The sequence below is a fragment of the Vombatus ursinus genome, unplaced genomic scaffold, assembly GCF_900497805.2.
Source record: "Vombatus ursinus unplaced genomic scaffold, bare-nosed wombat genome assembly UNPS02014792.1, whole genome shotgun sequence".
Lineage (NCBI taxonomy): Eukaryota > Metazoa > Chordata > Mammalia > Diprotodontia > Vombatidae > Vombatus > Vombatus ursinus.
In genome coordinates, this window is record NW_020954570.1 from 986,514 (window position 1) to 1,007,924 (window position 21,411).

At 35.9% G+C, this 21,411-nt stretch overlaps 1 protein-coding gene across 5 annotated transcripts in view; it reads left to right on the plus strand.

The window, feature by feature from the left end:
• Window positions 1-21,411, plus strand: part of PAM (peptidylglycine alpha-amidating monooxygenase) — a 354,803-nt gene that overhangs the window by 267,605 nt on the left and 65,787 nt on the right. For all 5 annotated transcript variants that reach the window (XM_027869176.1, XM_027869178.1, XM_027869179.1 and 2 more), the window contains exon 15: window positions 40-111. In XM_027869176.1, coding sequence (XP_027724977.1) covers window positions 40-111 — 72 coding nt within the window. The remainder of the gene's footprint in view (window positions 1-39; window positions 112-21,411) is intronic.

Here is a 21,411-nt window from a genome sequence, read left to right on the forward strand (position 1 = left end):
TATTACAGATTATCCTTAACATTCTTTAATTCTTTACAGGGACAGAGAGTAAAGACCATTCTCCTTTACTACAGCAGCCAAAACGAGAAGAGGAAGAAGTATTAGATCAGAGTATGTATGTTTTGTTTTCTTTTGTTTTCCAGTAAGCACACCAAAAGATAACCCTATTCTAAAGCTGTTTATTGTTGTTGTTTTGGTAAAGCATTCTTCTCTACTGAATATTGCTGGGGTTTTTTTAACAATGCAAAAATCATAAAGAATTGGTTAATTATTATACTTTTTCTTTGTTGGGAAATCTCATAATTTTCACTTAGTCCAATTAGGTTTTTCTTTATCTTTAAAAATTCATTTCATATTGGAACAGCGATTGATTTATGGTAACTCCCCAAAAAGTGCAAACATGATCATTGGAGACAAACTGCTTTTTAAATGATCGTTATCTCTGAAGTTTTTCATTTCTTTGTATTTTGTCTGTATATTTTCATCATCTACGATTGACGTATATGACGAAGAAAATTTGCATTTGAAACTGTGTATTTTACTCCCTAAGTCAAGGGGAAACAGGAATGTTACTGTTTTTGAATTTGTGTTTTATTGTTGTTATTGCTCAGTCTTTTTTCAGTCATGTCCAACTCTTTATAACACTATTTGAGGTTTTCTTGGCAAAGATATTGGAGTGACTTGCTATTTCCTTCTCTAGTTCATTTTACAGATGAGGAAACTGAGGCAAACAGGGTTAAGTGACTTGCTCAGGGTCACACAGCTAATAAGTGTCTCAGGCCAGATTTGAACTCAGAAAGATGAGCCTTCCTGACTACAGGCCCAGCACTCTATCCACTGTGCCACCTAGCTGCCCCTTGTGTGTTTTAAGTACTATGCTATTAGATGATGAGTAAAGGAGAAGGGACCATTTTTAGCTCTGTTTGGCTTAAGTTGAAATGTTTCAAGTGTGTGGTCATATTGCATATGTGGAGGCACTGAAAGATGACTCATTAATCTGTTTTGGTGAAGGGTTTTGTGCTTTGAGGAACCATTTCTCTCCAGAAGATACTGCTTTCTGTTAAATGTTTGGAATATGGAGATATCCTATGGCATTAGGTCTGTGGCTAGATACATATAGTATTGGGACTAGATACAGTATCTTTTGACCTAATAGTTTAATTACAATTCAGATGTACTTCTACTGACATTTTAATTTGCATCGTACAAGTGCTTATCCATTGCAGAAAGACAGTGGCTCTCTGTGTTAATTATCCATCCAAGGGAGTTTAAAGTAGCTCGGATTGAAGTATCTGAGCCTATCATTGGGTGGTGGTCAAAACCCATAAACACGTAAGACCATTTCATAGGCTAAGAATGTTGGCAGGTTTCCTCCCCCTCAATGTGGGACTTGACCTGCACAGCCTTTTCCCGGGACTTCTGGGCTCAATCTAGAATAGAAAACTAAATGGAATACTGATCAAAATATTAAAATATGAAACCTGCCTAGAGCCTCCATCCTTTGGGGCCTCTCAAATCACTTTCCAAAGGTGACTCAAAGATGCAGATACTTAATAGTTTATTGTATATAGAGTAAACATCCATAGACCAAACACTTCTGGGCAGAAAAGGACGCCACCAACTCCTTTTACTAATCCTTCTAATATTTCCTTCCCAGATCAATAGGTTTTGAAAGTAATATCTCAGCTACATATACTTGCAGCTCCTGAAAAGGAATGGGGAAGTCAAATTAATTTCTCATCTCATAATCATGAACTATAAAGGGAAATCTGGAAAGGGAGTCAAGGTACCCACCATCCCTCATTTGCTTCTGCCTGATGCTGATCATGGTGTCTGTTTCTATCTCTAAAGTCCCTGGTCATCCTGGCTACTACTGTCTGTCTCCAGGATGTCTTAATGAAAAAGAAAAAAGAAAGTAAACAAAGCAAATAGTACTTCTTGTCTTGTCATGCAACTACTTGACAAAGAGTGGTCTTTTGCAAACTTAGGGCTATTGTACTTCCTTTGTCTTCTCTCTTACAGAGAAATTAGAGGTAAACTCATTTCTGGTAGAGGATCTTAGAACTACTTTTAGCCACTTCAGAATTTTTCAGGGCCAACGGAGACATCCAGAGAAGGAACAAGTAAAGAAAAATCCTTCCAGACTACATAAGATTTCTAATTCTTCTAACACAACAAACTGCTATTTGAATTATTCAGTGTTTTATGTTAGTTCTAAGTCAGATGTAGATTGCGAAATTTTTGGCAAAGTGGATGAGCAGAGGAATTAACTCTTCCTTAATTCTTTCACCAATTATTAAATACCTCTCAAACCCATCCTTATCCTACCAAGAATCTTGAGATAACAAGCAAGAAAAGAAATGCAAATAGGAAATTTTAAAGAGTGAATCAAACCAGCAAGCATTTATTAAACACCTACTATGTCCCAGGCACTGTGCTTGATGTTAGTGATACAAATGCAAAGAATGAAGCAGAGCCCACTTGTAAGAAGCTTATCTTCTAATGGGGGAGAAAACAAAGTCATTCATAAGTATACACAGAATGAATTAAAATAAGTACAAAGTAATTGAAGGCATTAGCAGGGAGACACTAGCAGTCTGGAGGGCAAGAAAGGTTTCATATAGAAGGTGATGCTTGAACTGTATCTTGAAAGAAGAGAAGAATTTTATGAAGTAGGAGTACAGAGGGAGTGTATCCCAGGAATAGGGGATGGCCCGTGCAAAGGCTTGAAGATAGATCAAGTGTCAGGTATGAGAAACAAAGAGAATGTCAGTTTAGCAGGATCACAGAGAATGGAAGGAATAATTTTCCAATGAGACTATAAGAAAGGATAGAGCACATTTGTAAAAGATAAACAGAGGAGTTTATATTTGATTCTAGAGACAATAGGAACCGCTGGAATTTATTAAGTAGGTAAGTGACATGGTGCATTTATGGAAAATCACTTTGCCAGCAGTGTATAAGTTGGACTGGTATAGTTCAGCAAAGAGAACCACTTAAAGACCAAGAAAAACTGAAACTATAGCTTCTCTCATGCAGTCCAGTATTCTTGCAGGCTAGAAATTAGTTCTAACCTAAACCTGGTACACTGCTTCTTCCACCTTTGGCATCTCCATCTACCATCTGTCATCTCTGTATCCAATTAAATTGGTGAGAACAGGATTGCTGCCACCTTTTCTCAGACACCTTTGCTGCTACTTTGTCTTCTGCTAGCCTGAGTCCCCAAGTTTAGGAGGCAAACCCCAGATAGGCTCAGACAAAGAATCCAAGGATCTTGACTTCCAAATCTAGTGAGCTGTAGCCTTTTGCCTTATCATCCCACACTAGTAGGAATGCAAAGCTCTGAGAAACTTCCTGTTCCCTTCCTAAAGCAGCCATCCCTGAGCAAAAGAAGACCCTTGTCTCCATCTGTCGAAGTGCTGAACCAGTATTCCATCTCACATGCTCATGCCTTTATACAGGTTAAGTCTATGCTTTGTTTGTCCTTCATTCTAACCTCTACCTCTCAGACCCACATTTCACTTCAAAGATCAACTCAAGTAACAGTTTCTTTAAGAGACCTTTCCAGATTCTGCTAGTTGTTGATGCCCTCCCTAAAATCACTTAGTTATGAGTGCCTTGTATTTACTTATCTGTGAACATGTTGCATCACTCCCCAGAAAATTGCATTCTTGTTGAAGGCAATAATTGTCTAGCTTTTGTTTTCATATCCCCAGCACCTAGCACACATTCTAGCACATAGTAGATACTTAATACTGATTAATTAATTAATGCCGGTGTTTTTCCTGTGATATTATATGACAGAGAGGCATGGACCAACACAGTCTACAAATAACTGAAGCTAAAGATGACCAAAAGAAAATGGAGGGGTTTATGACAGGTGTGAACAGTTCACAACACATGAGAAATTAAAAATTTTGCAGAAGTGTTTTAAGAAATTTTATCAGAGAAATACCTCATTGAATATCTTTACTTCTTAGAATTTTACAACTACATTGCCCCTTCCTTCTAGGGAATCTAAATTAATTAATATCTCTTAATATAGAATATATATATATGCCTACACATATTCATATAGATCCATATTAATAACTGATGCACTTATCTCCCATTAGGATCTTTGTATATTGGAAGATTATTTTCCTTTCCCTATGGAATCTGAGTTAGCATTCCTGTATAGAATCCAATAGGATAAAGTCAAAATTCCTCCGTCAGGTTTTTGATCCTTTTTCTGAAAGAACAATCAAATGTTATTCTTTTGGAACTAGCCAATCAATTTAAAAGACAGAATTCCCTGGGGAAATTCAAGCCTATATCAATTTATAGTATCCATAAAGTATTCATTTCTTCTTGATTCCTTTTGCTATTAGCCACTAAATCAGTCAAGAATGTCACCTCTATTTTTCTCATAATAAATGTATGGGTAAGTGTCTATTTTGATCCAAATTGCCCCATAAGACTCTATAAATTGGATCCTCCATATCCCTCCTTGTTAACTAACCTTGAGTTAAATAAAAAATAATTCAACTTCACAACTCTCAATGAATTACTACATTTAAAAGAACCAAAATTATAGCCGTAGGTGTGAAAGTAACAAATAACATCTTGTTTCTCCCCAATCATTTTCCTGGGATCCCTAAAAAGGAGGGAACACTGCTTCATGAGCACCAGGCATAGGATTTTTCCTACAAAAAGGGAAATCTAGGAAGCCACCTTTGAAGGAGCTGTAACACCATCTCCACAACCTGGGGAATTGATATCCCATCATCTAAATATAAACAGATTTGGATCCTAACAATATCCCACATCCATCTCCAGTCAGCTATGAGGAATTACAGGTTATTTGATGGAATTTCTTTGGGCAAGTAAGTCTTGAATGGAGGTTTCCTCTTCCGCTCTCTAATGAAAATGCTGGGTTACCATATAATTAATTATTTGAAGAGACACTTGCCACCAAATGATGGAATTAAAATTAGTAGTAGAAACTGACCAAATCTCATTTTTAAATAGCTTGGACCCAGAGGTACATCTTCCAGTTGCTACAGTAAGTGGCCCTAATTTATCACTTTAATGTATATCAGTATATTTAAAACAATTATTCATCGTGATCATGAAAAGTTTATACAAGTCCTGCCAAGCTGATTCTACATTAGAAACATTATCAGTATGATAAAACATAAAACCAAAAAACAACATATATGCTTAAATCCACAGATGCAAAAAAAAACCAAACTTTTATTAAAATCTAGAATTCATTCAGAATATTTAATGTCATACAATCAACAACTATCCCCGTGCAGATGAGGCTAGTTTTCTCCTTAAAATATAATGAAACTGTTCTTCAGACTTAATTGGTCCTGGAAACTAAAGCTTACACTATTGATGTAGCTTCCTGGTGGCTTATGTACAAAAGGCCGTTTAAGAGGAGACACTCCTCAGGCCTGACACCATAACAAATGAGGAGACAGACAACTGAATCAACACAATAGCCTCTCTGAGTATACCTTCTATGCTCTTGTTGAGTAAACCTCCTTTTTGCCAACTGTCAGATGATCCACAAGAGTTTCATTTCATTCCAGAACCTGAACCTCTGGGTCAAGCTTAGCGCACAATACTCAAACTTTCCCAATGGACTATGATCCTGTAGATTTGGATGTTTCCCCCAATGATACAGTTTCCAATCCATCCTTACCTAACCATAATGTACAGCTCTTGTCCGTGTTTTCCCAGGAGTTTGCCATAGAGAGTTTGTCCAATTTTCTGAAAGTTTTCCTTGTCTTCACCCAACACCAAAATTCTAATAGTGGATCACTTGAGCTGTCAATTTGTCATCCTTTACTCTCATCACATGATTAGCCCTTACTCTTTCTATTATACATTTCCCTGAAATCAAATTTTATTTCAGTTCTTCAAATTACCTCATTGTTAGATGTTCTAATGTTAACATGTAACTTGTTACAAGTACACATGTTACAACATGCTCACACCCACCATGTGCCTTTTCCGTTGCCCTCTGTGTAATATTAATTTTCAGTTCTTTGGAGACTATTTTGTTCCATGCCTCACAGCTATTAAAAAAAAAAAAAACACTTGAAGAATATTGTTACTGAGGTGGATCTTACTTTCTAAGAAAATCTTGGAGTCATTAAAAAGAGCTTTGAAATTTCCTGAAGGCAGTCCAGACTAATCTTTTTCACCTGTTTAATTCTAGGTTTGACTTATTGTTCATTTGTACAGTCTGGCCAAGATTTACATACGGAGCTCTTAGGTTGCCCATATTACTGTTTATCATGACTTGGGAAGTAGACTTTCTTCATCCATTTGGTCAAACTCTGAATAGTTTCAGATCTTTTCCAATAAACTTTTGTTCCAGGGTTTCATGCAACTAATACAATGGATGGAGGACCTTCACCTCTACAGGAAATTCTTCTTCAACTAGATCTATACTGAATTTCTTTCATTACAGTGAATTGAATACTTTTTGATGAGATTATAACTCCCAGTTTTATATCTTAATTGAATTAATGATCTGATAATCATTTAAGAAGGTTATTTCTGTTGTTCTATCTTTCAAGGAAACTTGAACAATTTTGATATATGAATTAGAGACCCCTTATTGGACAAAACCTTCTAAGGTGGTATTTTGTTCTACTGAATCAAAAGCTTTTTCATATTCACCTTAGATCAGCACAGTAAGATCTTGTGTTCTGGATATCTTTCACTTAATTGAAAGATGGTAAAGATGTCATCTATTTCAGAATATCACTCGCAAAATCTGGCCTTCTCCTTACTAATACCTTCAGTGAGGATTCCCTTTGTCCTTGTGTAGATGATTCTCAAAGAGTTTTGACATAGATGAGAAAGTAGGAATAAAGGTCAGTAGTTGTTGATATTTCCCAGGTTGTCTTTTTTATTACTTAAAAGTTCCAAGATTTATTTATTTATTTGGTACATTCCTTTCTTGTCTTGTGAATCAATTCTCAATACTGTCACAACTTTGTCACCTTCAGCATAGATTTCCTCTGGCTACTTTCACTATATTTCTTCTCTCCAGTAGCTTTTCTGCTTCCTCTATAGCAGTCCAGTACTCTGATGTTAGAGTCCAAATGTGGTGACTCAATTATCCTTTAAGGTAAATATAATTTGTCATAAAATTTGGTAGATATTTTTCATTTTTCTTCTGTTTATTGTTCTCCTTTCGTTTCTTCCTTAAAAGCCTTTGGGATGACTATTGAATCTCTTCTCAACCTTTATTTAGTCCATTTTTACTCATGATTCCTTCTTTCTGCTTTATGAGATAAATCTTCTTATAATCATACATCATACTTCGTAACATTCTACTAAGGAATTTATATACTCAATCAGTGACCATTTTGGCCATCATTTCTCTCTGCTTGGCAAGTAAGTCATGAGGGTGCTGACTAAGGTCAGCTTTGTAGGTTTTTTTGGTTCCTTATTATAGTAACTGGTAATTAAGTTTCTGCATAAAATTATTATAAGTGGCATGAATTCTTTCATTTGCATGCTGTATCTTTTTTCTCATTCTTTCTTCTTTTTACTAATTTTGATTGTTTCTCAAACAAGTCAGTGATCTGACTGTTCACAAACATCTGACTCAGAAATGAATCCCATATCAAGAATATCCTTTTCTAGATGTCAAAATAGAATCAACTACATTTTGTAATATTATTTGGTGCTCACCATGTCCAGCTCCTATCAATATTTTTTCCTCAAAGAAAGTATTCATCATATAAAAGCATGAGGATTCCATGTGGTCTATAAGTCCTTGACACTTTCATTTCTTATCTGTGCCCCATGGTTTTTGATATATTTCTCACCATCCTCTTCTCTTTGCCTCTCTAAGGAATATGTAGTAGGTCTGCTATTTAACTGCAAATGCCTTCCTTCTTCTGGTTTTATTCATAGCAAGAATATTAAGATTGATATGATGTGGCTTCTCCACCCATATGCACACTCACTTATTGGTGATTGGACAAAGACCTTACATTTAGAGTAGTAATAGTTAAGTTAAAATATGTAGACCATCTAAAAATGATGTGATTCTTAGTATCCTGTGCCATCTTTTCCATCACTCTGCCATCTTTACTACAGAAGTAGAAGGGAACCATAGAGGACTATTTATATGTATATACACATACATACATGTGTATGTATGTATATGCACACACATGCATATATCTAACACATATGTGTATACATACATATGTGTGTGTGTATCTGTGTGTATTTATATACATGCATACATATATAAGTGTATATATATGAATGTGCACATTCTTGTTTCTTTCTTTTAAGGGTTGCCATTATCAAAGAGTTTGTCACCAGAAAGCCGAGCCATAATGGTAATAAATCTCTGCTTCTTTATCTCTGCTTATCCTCAGAAAACAGACTCATTCTGTTACTGGGACCATTCTCAAAATTTGTTAGGATAGAACCTGCCAGAGATTGCATTTTAATGTCATAGACTTAGAGAACCTAGAGTCACCTCTAGAATAAGTACATGTTGGGGAATAAACAAAGGTGATTTTTTTTCTCAACACAATAAAAAAGTATCTACCTTAATCCTCAGCTAAAAAAATTAATGGACACAATGAGTTTGTTGAAATTTTAGAGTAAGAATATAACAAAGATCTTGCATTTAGAGTATATATAATATGAATGATGGAAGAAAATGGAATAAACTAAGTATGTTAATTGTGAAAATATTTTAATTACTATTATTTAGCAAATATTACTATTTTTACAAATATTACTAAATATTACTATTACTATTATTTAGCAAATAGAAGTAATAATTTAGGAAAGGATAGATATGGTAGACTACTCCAATATTCTAGAGGATCTGCACCAGTGGTGGGAAACCTGCTGCCTTGAGGCCAGATGTGACCCTCTAGGTCCTCAGGTGCAGCCCTTTGACTGAATCCAAACTTCACAGAACAAATCCCCTTAATAAAAGGATTTGTTCTGTAAAACTTGGACTCAGTCAAAAGGTCAAACCCAAGTACCACATGTGGCCTCAAGGCTGCAGATTTCCCATCCCTAGTCTATACCATGTGCATTCCTCCAGTGGTCTAGACTATGCTCCATCTATGACAACTCATACTGTGTAACTATCATCCAAGCACCCTCTGATCCTTTTTTCCATCCTTCTGCCACCATCACTTCAAAATTCAAAAAAGCTACACAGGACCATTTTGTGTTTTTATTTTTTCCATAATTTGGCATGGGGAAAGAATTCATGACTAAGTAACCAGGAAGTAATGAGCCTCCCTGTCTTCTGCTAGGCCAGTCCACAGAAAACAGACATTGCCAGGACCATATTTGAAGTCTTTGCAGAGTAGTAGGATCTGCCAAAGCTTTTGGTCTGTTAGTATAATCTTCAAGGATACAGGGTCACCTCTATGCTACAATAAGACATCAGAGTAGGACATGAATGTAAAATATTTCTGCAGAACCAAAAAAATTCTGAGGAAAAGAAAATTATAGATTGGCAAAAGTATTCATGAAAACCAACAAATTAAAAAATGTGATTTTTAATAGACACTATTAAAAATCATAAACTCCTAGCCCACAATAGATAAGGGTAAAGATATGAACAAATAATTTCAAAAGGGGAAATAAGAATTGTCTATTATCACTTTTTAAATGCTCAGCTTCACCATTATTAAACAACTTTGAGGTACAAACTTGGGTCCAAATTTTCAAAAATAATTAAAAGCAGTGGGAAAAAAGGTACACTCATCCATGAATGGCAAGATTGGAAATTTCCCAGTTGGTTTAGGAGAGCAATCTGGTGCTACATAATAATAGTTACTAAAATTAGCTAACCTTTTATGCAATAATCCCTTTGCTCGAACGATATTCTGAAAAAGTTATTAAAACAACAAAAAAGTAGCTATCTTTGCCAAAATTTTTATAGCAGCATGGTATGAATTGCAAAAATCTAGAAGCAATCTAAATTTCTAAAAAGAAGGGAACATTTACTTACATTATAGTACCTTAATATAACAGAATGCGATAACTTGGTTAAGAAGTATGAAGAATAAAACAAAATATAGAAAGACCTTAACAATTTTGGCAGGTAGGGGGAGGAGGGAAGGTCTGCATTTGTGATTTCATCAGTTTAGGAAACTCCCAATATGAAAACCCTCTCCACTGATGCAGGTTAGCAAGTCATTTGTAATTCATGGTCTTACAAAGTTGAGTAGAAAATTCAAAGGTTAAGATTCTTGCCTCTGGTCACACAATGAATATGTTGTGTGGAAGACCAGACTTGAACTCAGGTATTCCTGACTACAAGGGTAGCTTGTTATCCACTACACAGTCCTATCTCATGAAACAATATAATGGAAAAAATAAATACAGCATCAGAGGAAAAGAATGTGCATGCACTATAACCATCTAAGAGAAAAGGTAAATGAAACTGGAAAAGGAATCCTGATAAGAACTTAGAACACATAGCTAAGCAACTGGTTTTGGTACTTTATGCCTTGAAGTTATTTTAATTATAGTTATTAAGCAAGTTTAGCTAGTTATTAATAGTTAATATATTTTTCACAAAACATTTAATTTTTTAAAAAAATATTAATTTTACACTTACCATAGCATTGTCTTCACTATCAAAGAAACTATCCTTTTTGAACTCTAAAAATAGGAAAAGATAAGGGCCATCTTTTAAATTTAAACATTTTGCATTGCAGATTTTGGAGCAGCTTATTCAGCAAACTTTATTTTCCCAAAATGATTGTATATATGTATCTATCTATATACATAAATACACACGTATATGTGTATACACACAAATTTAGCCAATGAAAAGTCTGTTGGGTATAATACATACCTGGGATGATTTTTAAATGATATATATCAACTTAATGACTTAAAATTACTAGAATTAGAAACTACTTGTTTTAGCAATAAAAATCAGTAATGATATCCTGACTAATGATATGAAAAGTATTTGTGATAATCTGGCTGAAACATATACAGACACAAAACAAGTTAATTTAGTGCTGTGTAAACTCAATGAAATGTGTGCCATTAAAAAATAGCTGATGTATTAGAGTTCCCAAAGAGCAATAGTTATATACAGACCATTTGGTACAAGACTGCATTTGACAGATGTGTTCTCATCATTGTGTTTCAGTGGAAACTGAAGCTTCATTGAGCTTCCATTTTCAGTTAGCTGTAAACATCAGAACTTCTGGAAAACTGGTATCGCAGAAGAAGATTTTTTTATATATAAATGAAAGACTATTGGTTAGAATATTTTTTGCTTTTTTTTTTTTTGATGAGGCATTTGGGGTTAAGTGACTTGCCCAAGGTCACACAGCTAGTAAGTGTCAAGTGTCTGAGGCCGGATTTGAACTCAGGTCCTCCTGACTCCAAGGCCAGAGCTTTATCCACTGCACCACCTAGCTGCCCCATATTGATTAGAATTTTGTCCTTGCTCTTTCCTTAATAGTAAGCTCTTGAAAGGTTTGGTTGTACAGACCAAATGCTTTTAAACATACCTTTTTTTTCCTTCCAGTAATTGCTTCTATTTTTGATAATTTATAAACAGTGTCTGTGGAAGTTAAAAGCTCCAAAACTCAAAACCGATTCCTTGGACGTAAGGATATTTATGTCATTTGAGTTTCAAACTATTTAGTCAGTCAGACAATAAGCATATGTTAAGCACCTACTACGTGCCAGGCCCTGTGCTAAGCGCTCAGGATTGGAAGAAAGGCAAAAGACAGAACTTGCCCTCAACTCACAATCTAACAGGGAAGATGATATGCAAACAACTATATGCAAACAAGCTGTGTATAGGATAAATAGGAAATAATCAAGAAAGGGAAGGCACTAGAATTAAGAGAGATTGAGAAAGGCGTCCTTTGGAAGGTAGGATTTAAGCTGGGACTTGAAGGGAGCAAGAGAAGCCAGGAGGTTGAGAGGTAGAGGAAACTATTCCAAGCTTGGGGGGGGCAGTCAGAGAAAATGCTCTGAGCCAAAAGATAGAGTATCTTACTCAAGGGACAGCAAGGTCAATATCAATGGTTTGAAAAATATATAGCAAGGAGTAAGGTGTAAAAATATTGGGAAAAGGTGGGGATTGGGGGTAGGAGGTTATGGAAGACTTTGAACAACAAATAGAGGATTTTGTATTTTATCTTGGAGGTGCTTGGAAGACACTGGAGTGTACTGAGTGGACAGTGACATGGTTGGACCTGTGCTTTAGGAAAATCACTTTAGCAGGTGGAGAATGGAATTTTAATTTAAAAAAGTACAAGTTGGAAAGTAATATGATTTGACTACAAATAAAAAGAAAAAATAAAGTATTATTTAGAACTAATCCTCATACTGTAGGTAATGGACATTTTATGTGCTTCAAATTGATCCTCCATGTATGCTTTCTGCATTTGCAAGCGATGATAGGTACATAGAGAAGTGCTATAAACACAACCCAGTTTGTGTTTAAGTAAATATGACAGGAAAGGCATAGATCCAAAAATTTTCCATGGGCCAATACAACCCCTCCCCAAGTTGCCATTGCTAGGCTATGGGGACCCCTGGAATAGTTTAGAGGCACTGGGAATCCCATTGCTTATGATCTAGGTGAGCTTTCCTTATATGGATGCTGATTTACCATAAAATCACTCACCTAGATGTAGGAAATAGAATGAGTAGGAAAATTTTATCAATTCTCCTTTTCATTAAAAAAAAAAGTAGTAGTTAGAAAACTCCCTGAAATAGTATATTAGCTCTGAGCTTACTCTTTTGAGAAGTTATCACCAATTGAGTCTCAACTTTCCATTGGCCTCCCTTGAAGAGATCTAGAGCAACATGCTTCTCAAGAACAATTTGTCTTTGTAGAGCACTCACCCTGTGGTGGTGATCCTTGGCCTCATTTGGATCTTAGGCCCTCAGGGAACTGGAGGAGATCCTGGGACTTCTTCCTAAATTTTCCGAACTCCCTCCTATGAGGTTTGTCCTTAGGATTATAGAACCTTAGATTTAGCATTGAAAGGAGTTTAGGAGTCATTTAGTCTGTTTAATAGATGAGGAGGCTGACACCCAGAGAGGAAAAAGGTCTTTCCTAAAACTAACTTTTTTTTTAATTTTAAAAATTAAATTTAAAAACCAGTAGTATATGTACTATGATTCAAACCCAGGTCCTTTGATTTGAAATTTATTATTCTTTCCCTGAACTGCAATTATTCCACAAAGGTTGCAGAGAAATCAAAGGTCCTTTGATTTGAAACTTAGTATTCTCTCCCTGAACTGCACTTATTCCACAAAGGTTACAGAGAAATACCCCATGTTCTGGGGATGATCGTTAGAGCTAGCACTAAAACTCTTCATAGATTGCCCATGCCATAAGAAGTTTTCCTAGGATGCAGTTGTAATTTAAGGTGAGAAAAAAGGAGTCACTGATTTTTTATCCCAATACACTATTGATTATTATATACCCATATCTCAGCTCTCCTGCCCTGTGATGTAGTCTGGGAATTAGTGCTATTTTCTGGTTCTGCAGCATTTTTTTTTATTAAGTTAAATTTTATTTTATTTTCAAATGAAGATCTGCCTTCTCTCCTTCCCACTTTCCTTCCCCACCCCCAATTAAAAAAGCAAGAAAAATAAAGTTCCTGTTATAAACAATATAGTCAAGCAAAACAGATTCCTGCATTGGCCATATCCAAAGGGGGAAAAATGGTCTCAGTCTGAGCTCTGAATCCGTTACCTCTCAAGAGGAGGCAGCATATTTCATCAGGCCCCCTTTGGAATTGTGGTTGATCTTTGTTTGCATTAATTGGAGTTCCCAAGTCTTTCAAAGTTTACAAAAAATTTTATTTGTCTTTACAATATTGCTGTTACAGTATAAATTGTTCTTCTGATTCTACTTACCTCCTCTTGTACTACTTTTTTTTTAATGAAAAGGAGAATTGATCAAGTTCTCCTACCCATTCTACTGACATTTAGGGGCAAATCCATGTCTAGGTGAGTGATTTTATGGTAAATCAGCATCCATGCCTGGAAAGAAAAAAGAGAGCTCATGCACAAAACTTAGAAATCTAGAAATTTATTGACAGGTGCTCTTTACAGATGGCTGAGGCTATGAGGGAGCCAGAGGTAAAGTGTGTTTTAAGTTCTCAAGTCTGTCTTGAGATAAGCTTGTTCTTAATGTATCAAAACAATTTGGGAAGTGGGGACAGGGAACAGCAACAAAAATAGTTTCCCATCTTTACTCTTTTTACAAAGAAAAGTTCTCATCCCTAATGTGTCTGTGAGACTTCCCAGACTTCTCAGAAATTCTAGACGAGTGTTACCGGGGAAGTAAAGATGTTAATCTATTACCCTCCACTTGGTATCTATACTTTTGTATCTAAGACCATTGTAATTGGTTGGGGGAATGGGGATGTGGGGAAGGAGAGAGAAGAGAGTCTGACTTACCAGATTGCTGATTTTATAAATTATTGGATCTTTTCACATAGAAAAAGAAGCTTGTTCCCATGTCCTTGACTGGACTCTGATAAACATTAATCTGTACATTTCTCAGAGGCCAAGGGGATGATGCCTCAACACAGGTAGTCGTTAGCTCACAGTGGGGGCCTCTTGGTAAAATAAAGCACAAAGGTTATATTATGTTTATTCATGACCTGAATTCCTGCACAAGAACGAAGTCCAATGGAGTGATATCTGGCAGTGATACTTTATACATATCCAGTGGAGGACAGGAATAAGGTGATGATGACATCACTGGAAGGCATGAGCAGCAAATCTTATAGTCAAGTGGCTTTCCATGTATGTTTCCTGGCCACCCATTTCTCTACACATATTCCTTAGGAATATATGTGCCCTGTGTGTGTCCCCCTACACATCAGACAGTAAGTCAATAAGAATTTATTATGTCCTAAAGATACAAAAAAGGTCCTATCTTTGATATGTTTTAATGGAAGAGACAACATGTAAACAATTAGGCACACACAAGACAGAGAGAGAATAGATAAAGGAATGACACTAGGAGCTGTGAGAACTTGGAAAGGTCTGAAGAAGGTGGAATTTGAGCTGCCTTTAAAAAAGCACACGCATACCATACATGCACACACACAAATACATGTGTAACATATATGTATGTGTTATATATGTGTGTATACACATACCCACATATGCACACATAATCAATATAAAGAAACTTTACTAGAATCTATTCTTGTGTAAAATTTAGTCCATCTTGAACCCTGTCATAGGGAATTTAGCTACTGAAGTATCAAAAGGACCTCATTTTATGAAAATTTCACCTGGAAGGTAATTCCTTGAGCCTAGATCACTACTGACAGAATTTCAGCAAGCCTCTAGTGAGTGTATGTTAAAGTCCTTGTAGAGAAACTGTATCTCTGAATTAGTCTTTGAGATTTGCTGCCATATTCAAATAACTTTTTTGAATTTTCAAAACCAACTAAAATGTCAGCCGACTTTAAGAGTTAGCAACACAAATGTGAAATTGCCTGCACTTGAGGTAAGTGCAATAAATCAAAAATATGAAACTCATTAGAAGAACTTGGGAGACTTGATATATCTAGAGTCTCAGCCAACACTGCTAATGTTTACCCTAAATATATCAACAGGCATGTAAAATGCATCAGTTTTTCACTAATGGGCAGACAGTTCCATATTAATATGTACTTGTGGATTTTCAAACATCAGTTAGTCAACATGCATTTATTAAGTGCCTACTATGTTCCAGAAACAGTGCTAGGTGTTGAGGATACAAAAGTAAAACAATTCCTGGCCTTGAGAAATTACATTCTAGCTTTAGACAACATGTACATATTAGGTATATATCAATCTTTCTCTGATTATCTTTCTGTGTATAAAAACAATATAACACAGGTTAACTATTAGATAAGACTTTTTTACTGTTGTTGTTGGAGAAAGGAGTAAGGTTGTTGTCCCAACCAGAAGGGGCAACAACCCAGATTAAAGTGAGGCCTAGACCCTCAAACTCCAGCAGTGTAGTGGAGCTAGACCTGGCACTTCTGTCACCGAGAAGAAGTATGAAGTGGCGTGGAGAGAGTGTGGAGGGATAGAAGACTGGGGAGCACGACGGGTCGATACCAGAGGGTCTGAGAGAGGAGTGGCTGACTAGGTAGGTAGCCTGTGTGTGCCCTGCTGTCCACAGAGGATGCCATTGGTTCTGGTCCCACTCCCACAGGGTAGGATTGGTGGAGAGCAGCCAAGCAATATCAGGTGAAGGTTCTAAATGAAGAGAATGGATTTCAGACCTCTCTCTTTGTGGTTGATGGGGAATGGGCCCCCTGGAGGCAGAAAAGGGAAGGTCTGCCTGGCTCTTGGTCCATTACTGTTGGCCCCAAGATATTACCTTCCTCTAGCCGCTTTCCACCAGTGGAATCATATTCTCTGTTCATCTTTCTTTCTTGGCTGTTTTTATTTTTTTTTTAGATACCAACTCATTGGGGGCACATAGCATGTACTTAATAAATACTCATTGACTGATTGATATATTTATATAGGAGCTGTAATGGAAAAAAAATACTCTAATTTTAACCATTGCTGAGAGGATCTTGTGTTTGCATAGAAGGGGCATGCCTCACAGTTTGGAAGACTACACTATATTATGTTGCCTTAAATAAAGCTATACCTGTGGACTAAGAAATTACAAATTAGGATTTGACATTCCTAGAATATTAAGGGAAATAAAAGTTGCCCTTATGCTTTACTCCCAGAAATACTTTTTCCTCTCCATAAGCTTAATAAATCAGTGAGCCAGTGAACCAGTCCAGTGAATTTGCTGACATCAAGAAAATATTATGATAGCAGGCAACAGGAATCCCCAAAACAATAATTGATTTTGTGTCTTTATGTTTTTGTCTGATATTAATTCCAAATGGAGATGCGAAATTTCCATTTTTAAAAAATACATATCTTGGAAAAACTTGAGGTAAAATGTAGTAGTTTAAAATCTCTAATAAGGCCCTTTATTCTTCACCACATTGTACATTGGCCTTCTGTGCTTTTTTTGTTATGAAGAGGTCTTTGACATGTTTTATTCAGTTTGCTCTAAAGCCTTTCTGTTGTAGTCTTTCTGACCTGTTATAATCAATCTTTCTACTCAAAGGTCAGCACACTCCCAAGACAGAGAATATGACAATAAAATTTGTAGAGGGAGAATGCACCATGACTTCTGAGAGTTAAAGGTCCTCAGACAGGTCCTATGACACTGAATAGTTTTGTAGTGGGTTTATGCTAACAAAACTGAATTTCTATTGATGTGCGTAATCAAACAAGCAGAACCAGAGAAATGAACTTACGTGTTAAAAAAACTATTGCTGGCCATAAAAGAACAAAATAGCTATTTTTCTATTAGACTTAAAATAAAAAGTCTTGATTTAGCACTTAAAAAATACATAATCCTTTTTATCTGTAATCAACTGTATATTTTAGACACTGACTTGATTCTATAATAGACTACAAATGGTTTTATTAGCTTTACTGTTCTTATTGCACCTCTCACTGCAATTTAAAAAGAATATATCCTTTCTTGTTTGTATACTCATTCACTGAAAATCCACTGGCTTGATATGATTTATGAGAAGCAAACCAATTTTTACTTATTAAAATTATCTATCAAACTTAGCTCTGAATATCCCCCCAAGGCTTTAGGAGGCTTACTGAATGACAGCTTTGGGATTTGTTTCCTAAGAACAGAACAGGTAGACATAGGTGATCATTTGTCAAGCTGTCAGGCGCTCAAATAGGGATCCCCATGCAAGTAATGCACGTAAGCCCTTTCACCACAGCAGAGGATCCTCTCACTTGTTTTGTGTCTGAATCCTTTACTCTAAGAAGAGAAGAATTCATTCTTGCTAATTTAAATCAATATTGACCTTAAACAAAAAATATTAGAGCTACCTCATTCATATGCCTTGGGAAAAACTTTTAAAAGTTTTCAAATCTCATGTACATACATATATATATATACGAGTATATGTAGAGAATATATATATAGACATGTATACATATATAGATGTGTGTATATATGTATAAACATATATATGTTTATACATATATATACACGTACACACACATATACATATATATAGTATTGGTAATAGATTAATGTTGTGTCATTTCAGTCATGTTTAACTCTTCATGATCCTATTTGGGGTTTTGGCAATGATACTGGAATGGTTTCACATTTCCTTCTCCAGGTCATTTCACAGATGAGGAAACTGAGGCAAACAGGATGAAATGATTTGCCCAGGGTCACACAGCTAAGTATCTGAAGCCAGATATGAACTCAAGTTTTCCTGAATCTAGGCTTGGCTTTTATCTACTGTGCCACTTAGCTGCCCCAATAGATTAATAGTCAATAACATAATTATCCAAGGGTAAAAGTCTGCTATGATTTATTCAGAGCCTCCAGATTCAAATTATTTAAAGGAGGCTTTTCGTTTTACTGTCATTACCCCTTTATCAGTTTACTTGCCTTGGTTCAATTTCCATCGAGTTGGCTATTATTTGGCATATTTTATTAGCTGCTAAGTTGTTGATGAATATTTAGTTAATTCTCCATTTACTAAGTATTATAGCACTAAGCAGTTGCGAGAGCTGTTTATTTTAGATAATGAATTACTAGTGACTTTTGTGAGAAACAGGAAGCCATAATTTGAAAAGTTACTAAAATACAGTTTTGGTGATTTTTACTAGTGAAATCTACACTAGAAATAAGACTTTATATATTCGTCAAAAATAAAGGGAATCTATTTTTGATCCCATTAGTTCAAAGCACTTTTAAAATGATCCTCATAGCATTATTTTCAAAGTCTATTTCCTTTATAAATTTATTTATTCCTAGTTTTCTTATAAGATGTCTAAGAATCGTCTCCTTAGAAGCAAAAGTTGTGGATCCTTAGGCAAATGGAAAATTGCCTGACAGAACCATCAGTTGTCTAATCCATATAATCTAATCTGTGGTAGAATGGAGGAGGACTCCAAGGTTTGGACTTTCGGCACTGTTTTAGAACCCAATGGATTATCCTGCCTTTATTTTCCTAGCATCTTAACTGCCATTACAACAGAAATTACCTATGACCTATCAGCAACCTTCACAGTACTTTTGGCACAACTTTATTGCCTTTGGGCAGTCACAGTGATCAGTTGAAAGGGCTAGGTAAGGACAGAACAAAATGGATGGAAATATAACTAATTTTCACTGGAGTTTAAAAACAATTATGAGATGGGGTACCTTAAGCAGTATGGGCAGCCTGACTATGAATGAAGTCACAATAGGAGATGGGGCAGCTTATACCCCTTCCTGCCCGTGATACAGCTGCCTTAGCCTCTACCAATGTTTCTTTCTCCTGTCCTGCAAAAAGGTATGCTGGCAGGCCATTAGGATGACTGCCCTGGAAATGGGAAACCCACAATGCTGCACTGCTAATGTCATGGGACATTCTGATCCCAGATGAATCAAAAATAGATAGTAACAGTTTTTATCCAGAAGTTAGTTTTGAATTTTCACATTTTTTTACCCTGACCTTAATTCCTTTAATAATAATAATAATAATAAAAATTCCACTTACAATTAAAGTACAGGAAAGTATTTTTTAGTATTTCTGATAGATTATCTAGTGATCATATTGTGAAGGATTTTGCCATAGTACATAGAGATCTGGCCTCAAAGTCAGAAAAAAAAGTCAGTCAGGGTTCAAGCTCCACCTCTGCCATACTGGTTGTGTAATCTAGGCAAATCATTTAACCCCTCAGAGTATTAGACAATTCTCTAAAATTGTAAATTGTAGAATCTGATCTGCATTTGGAGAGTGAGTTTCTTCCATAGGAGTTCCCTATAGTAGTGAAATCACAGATGCAAAATAATAAATACTATATATATATATATGTGTGTGTGTGTGTGTGTATACATATACATATACATATATATATATATACACATATATACACACACACACATATATATATACGTATTTTTATTTCCTCTGAAATCTTTATCCAGTCTCTCACTTTGGTATAGAGGTGACTCTGGATTACTGAAGAATACAGCACTAAAGCCTAGAAGTCCTGGTATGCCCTATCAAAAGCTAGCAAGCCTTCCGATGTGACTCTAATACCCGGCTCTATGTCTGTCATCCAATGATCTTTCATATTGGGGATACAAAGACAGATGATGAAACAATCCTTACTCCCAAGGTGCTTACATCCTAATGGGCATGATGACAAGGACATATATAAGCTTGTATAGAATAAATACAAAATAAATATGTGATAGTTTGAAGGGGGAACTAACAGTCAAGGAATTCAAAAAAGGCTTCATGTACAAGGTGATCCTTAGAGGGGATGAATTTCTGGCATGAAGGGCAGTCAATGCAAAGGCAGGGAGTTGGAAAATGTAGTATTACCTGGGAAGCACAGAGATAAGGCTAGTTTGTTTGAATCACAAAGTGCAGAAGAGGCAATAATGTCCAATGAGGCTGGAAAGATAGTGGCCAGATTGTGCAGAACTTTAAAAGCAAAATAGAGGAGTTTATATTTTTCTAGAGACAACAGGGAGACATTAGAGTTGATTGAGAGGGGGAGCCACATGGTCAGATATGTATTTAAGGAAACTCACTATAGTAGCAATGTGGAGTAATTATTGAAGTAAGGATAGACTTGAGACAGATAGACAAATTATGAGGCTGTTGTAGTTAACTGGGTGAGAGGTAAGGTGGGCCTGAACTAAGGTGGTAGCTGTGTAAGTAGAAAGAATGGGTCAGATGCAAGAGATGTTGGGAAAGTGGAAATAACAAGATTTGGCAACAGCTTGGCTATGTGGGGTTATGGAAATTGAAGAGTTAAGTATATCACCAAGGTTATGAGCCTGGGAGACTAGAAGGATAGTGGTGCTATGGCCAGAAATAAGGGTAGATTTGGGGGGAAATATAAAGAAATAAATTTTGGATATTTAGAGTTCTAAATGTTAACTGACAAGTTAAAATTGCTTTCAGAAAACATGAAAAACTGTACTGATATAATCTTCAAATTAAACCAAATCAGCAAATAATTATTGAGTGCCTACTATGTGCCAGACCCTGTGAAAAGTGATGATTTCTTTATGCATTCATGTTAAGTAGAGATGGTGAAATTTTCAGAAGTGGCTTAGTTCCTTTACAAACAAAAATAAATAGATTCCATCAATAAGGAAACCCAGGGTGAGTTAATTCCAAATCTGGAAGACCTGCCCTGGAGGTCTTCCTATCAAAGACAGATCCAAGTTGCTTACCCTGTTTTTTTCTCTTCTCAATTGCTACTACACCTACAATCTCCAAACAACCCCCCCCCACACACACACACACATGGATAGAAATAGCATAACTGCACTTGGACAGG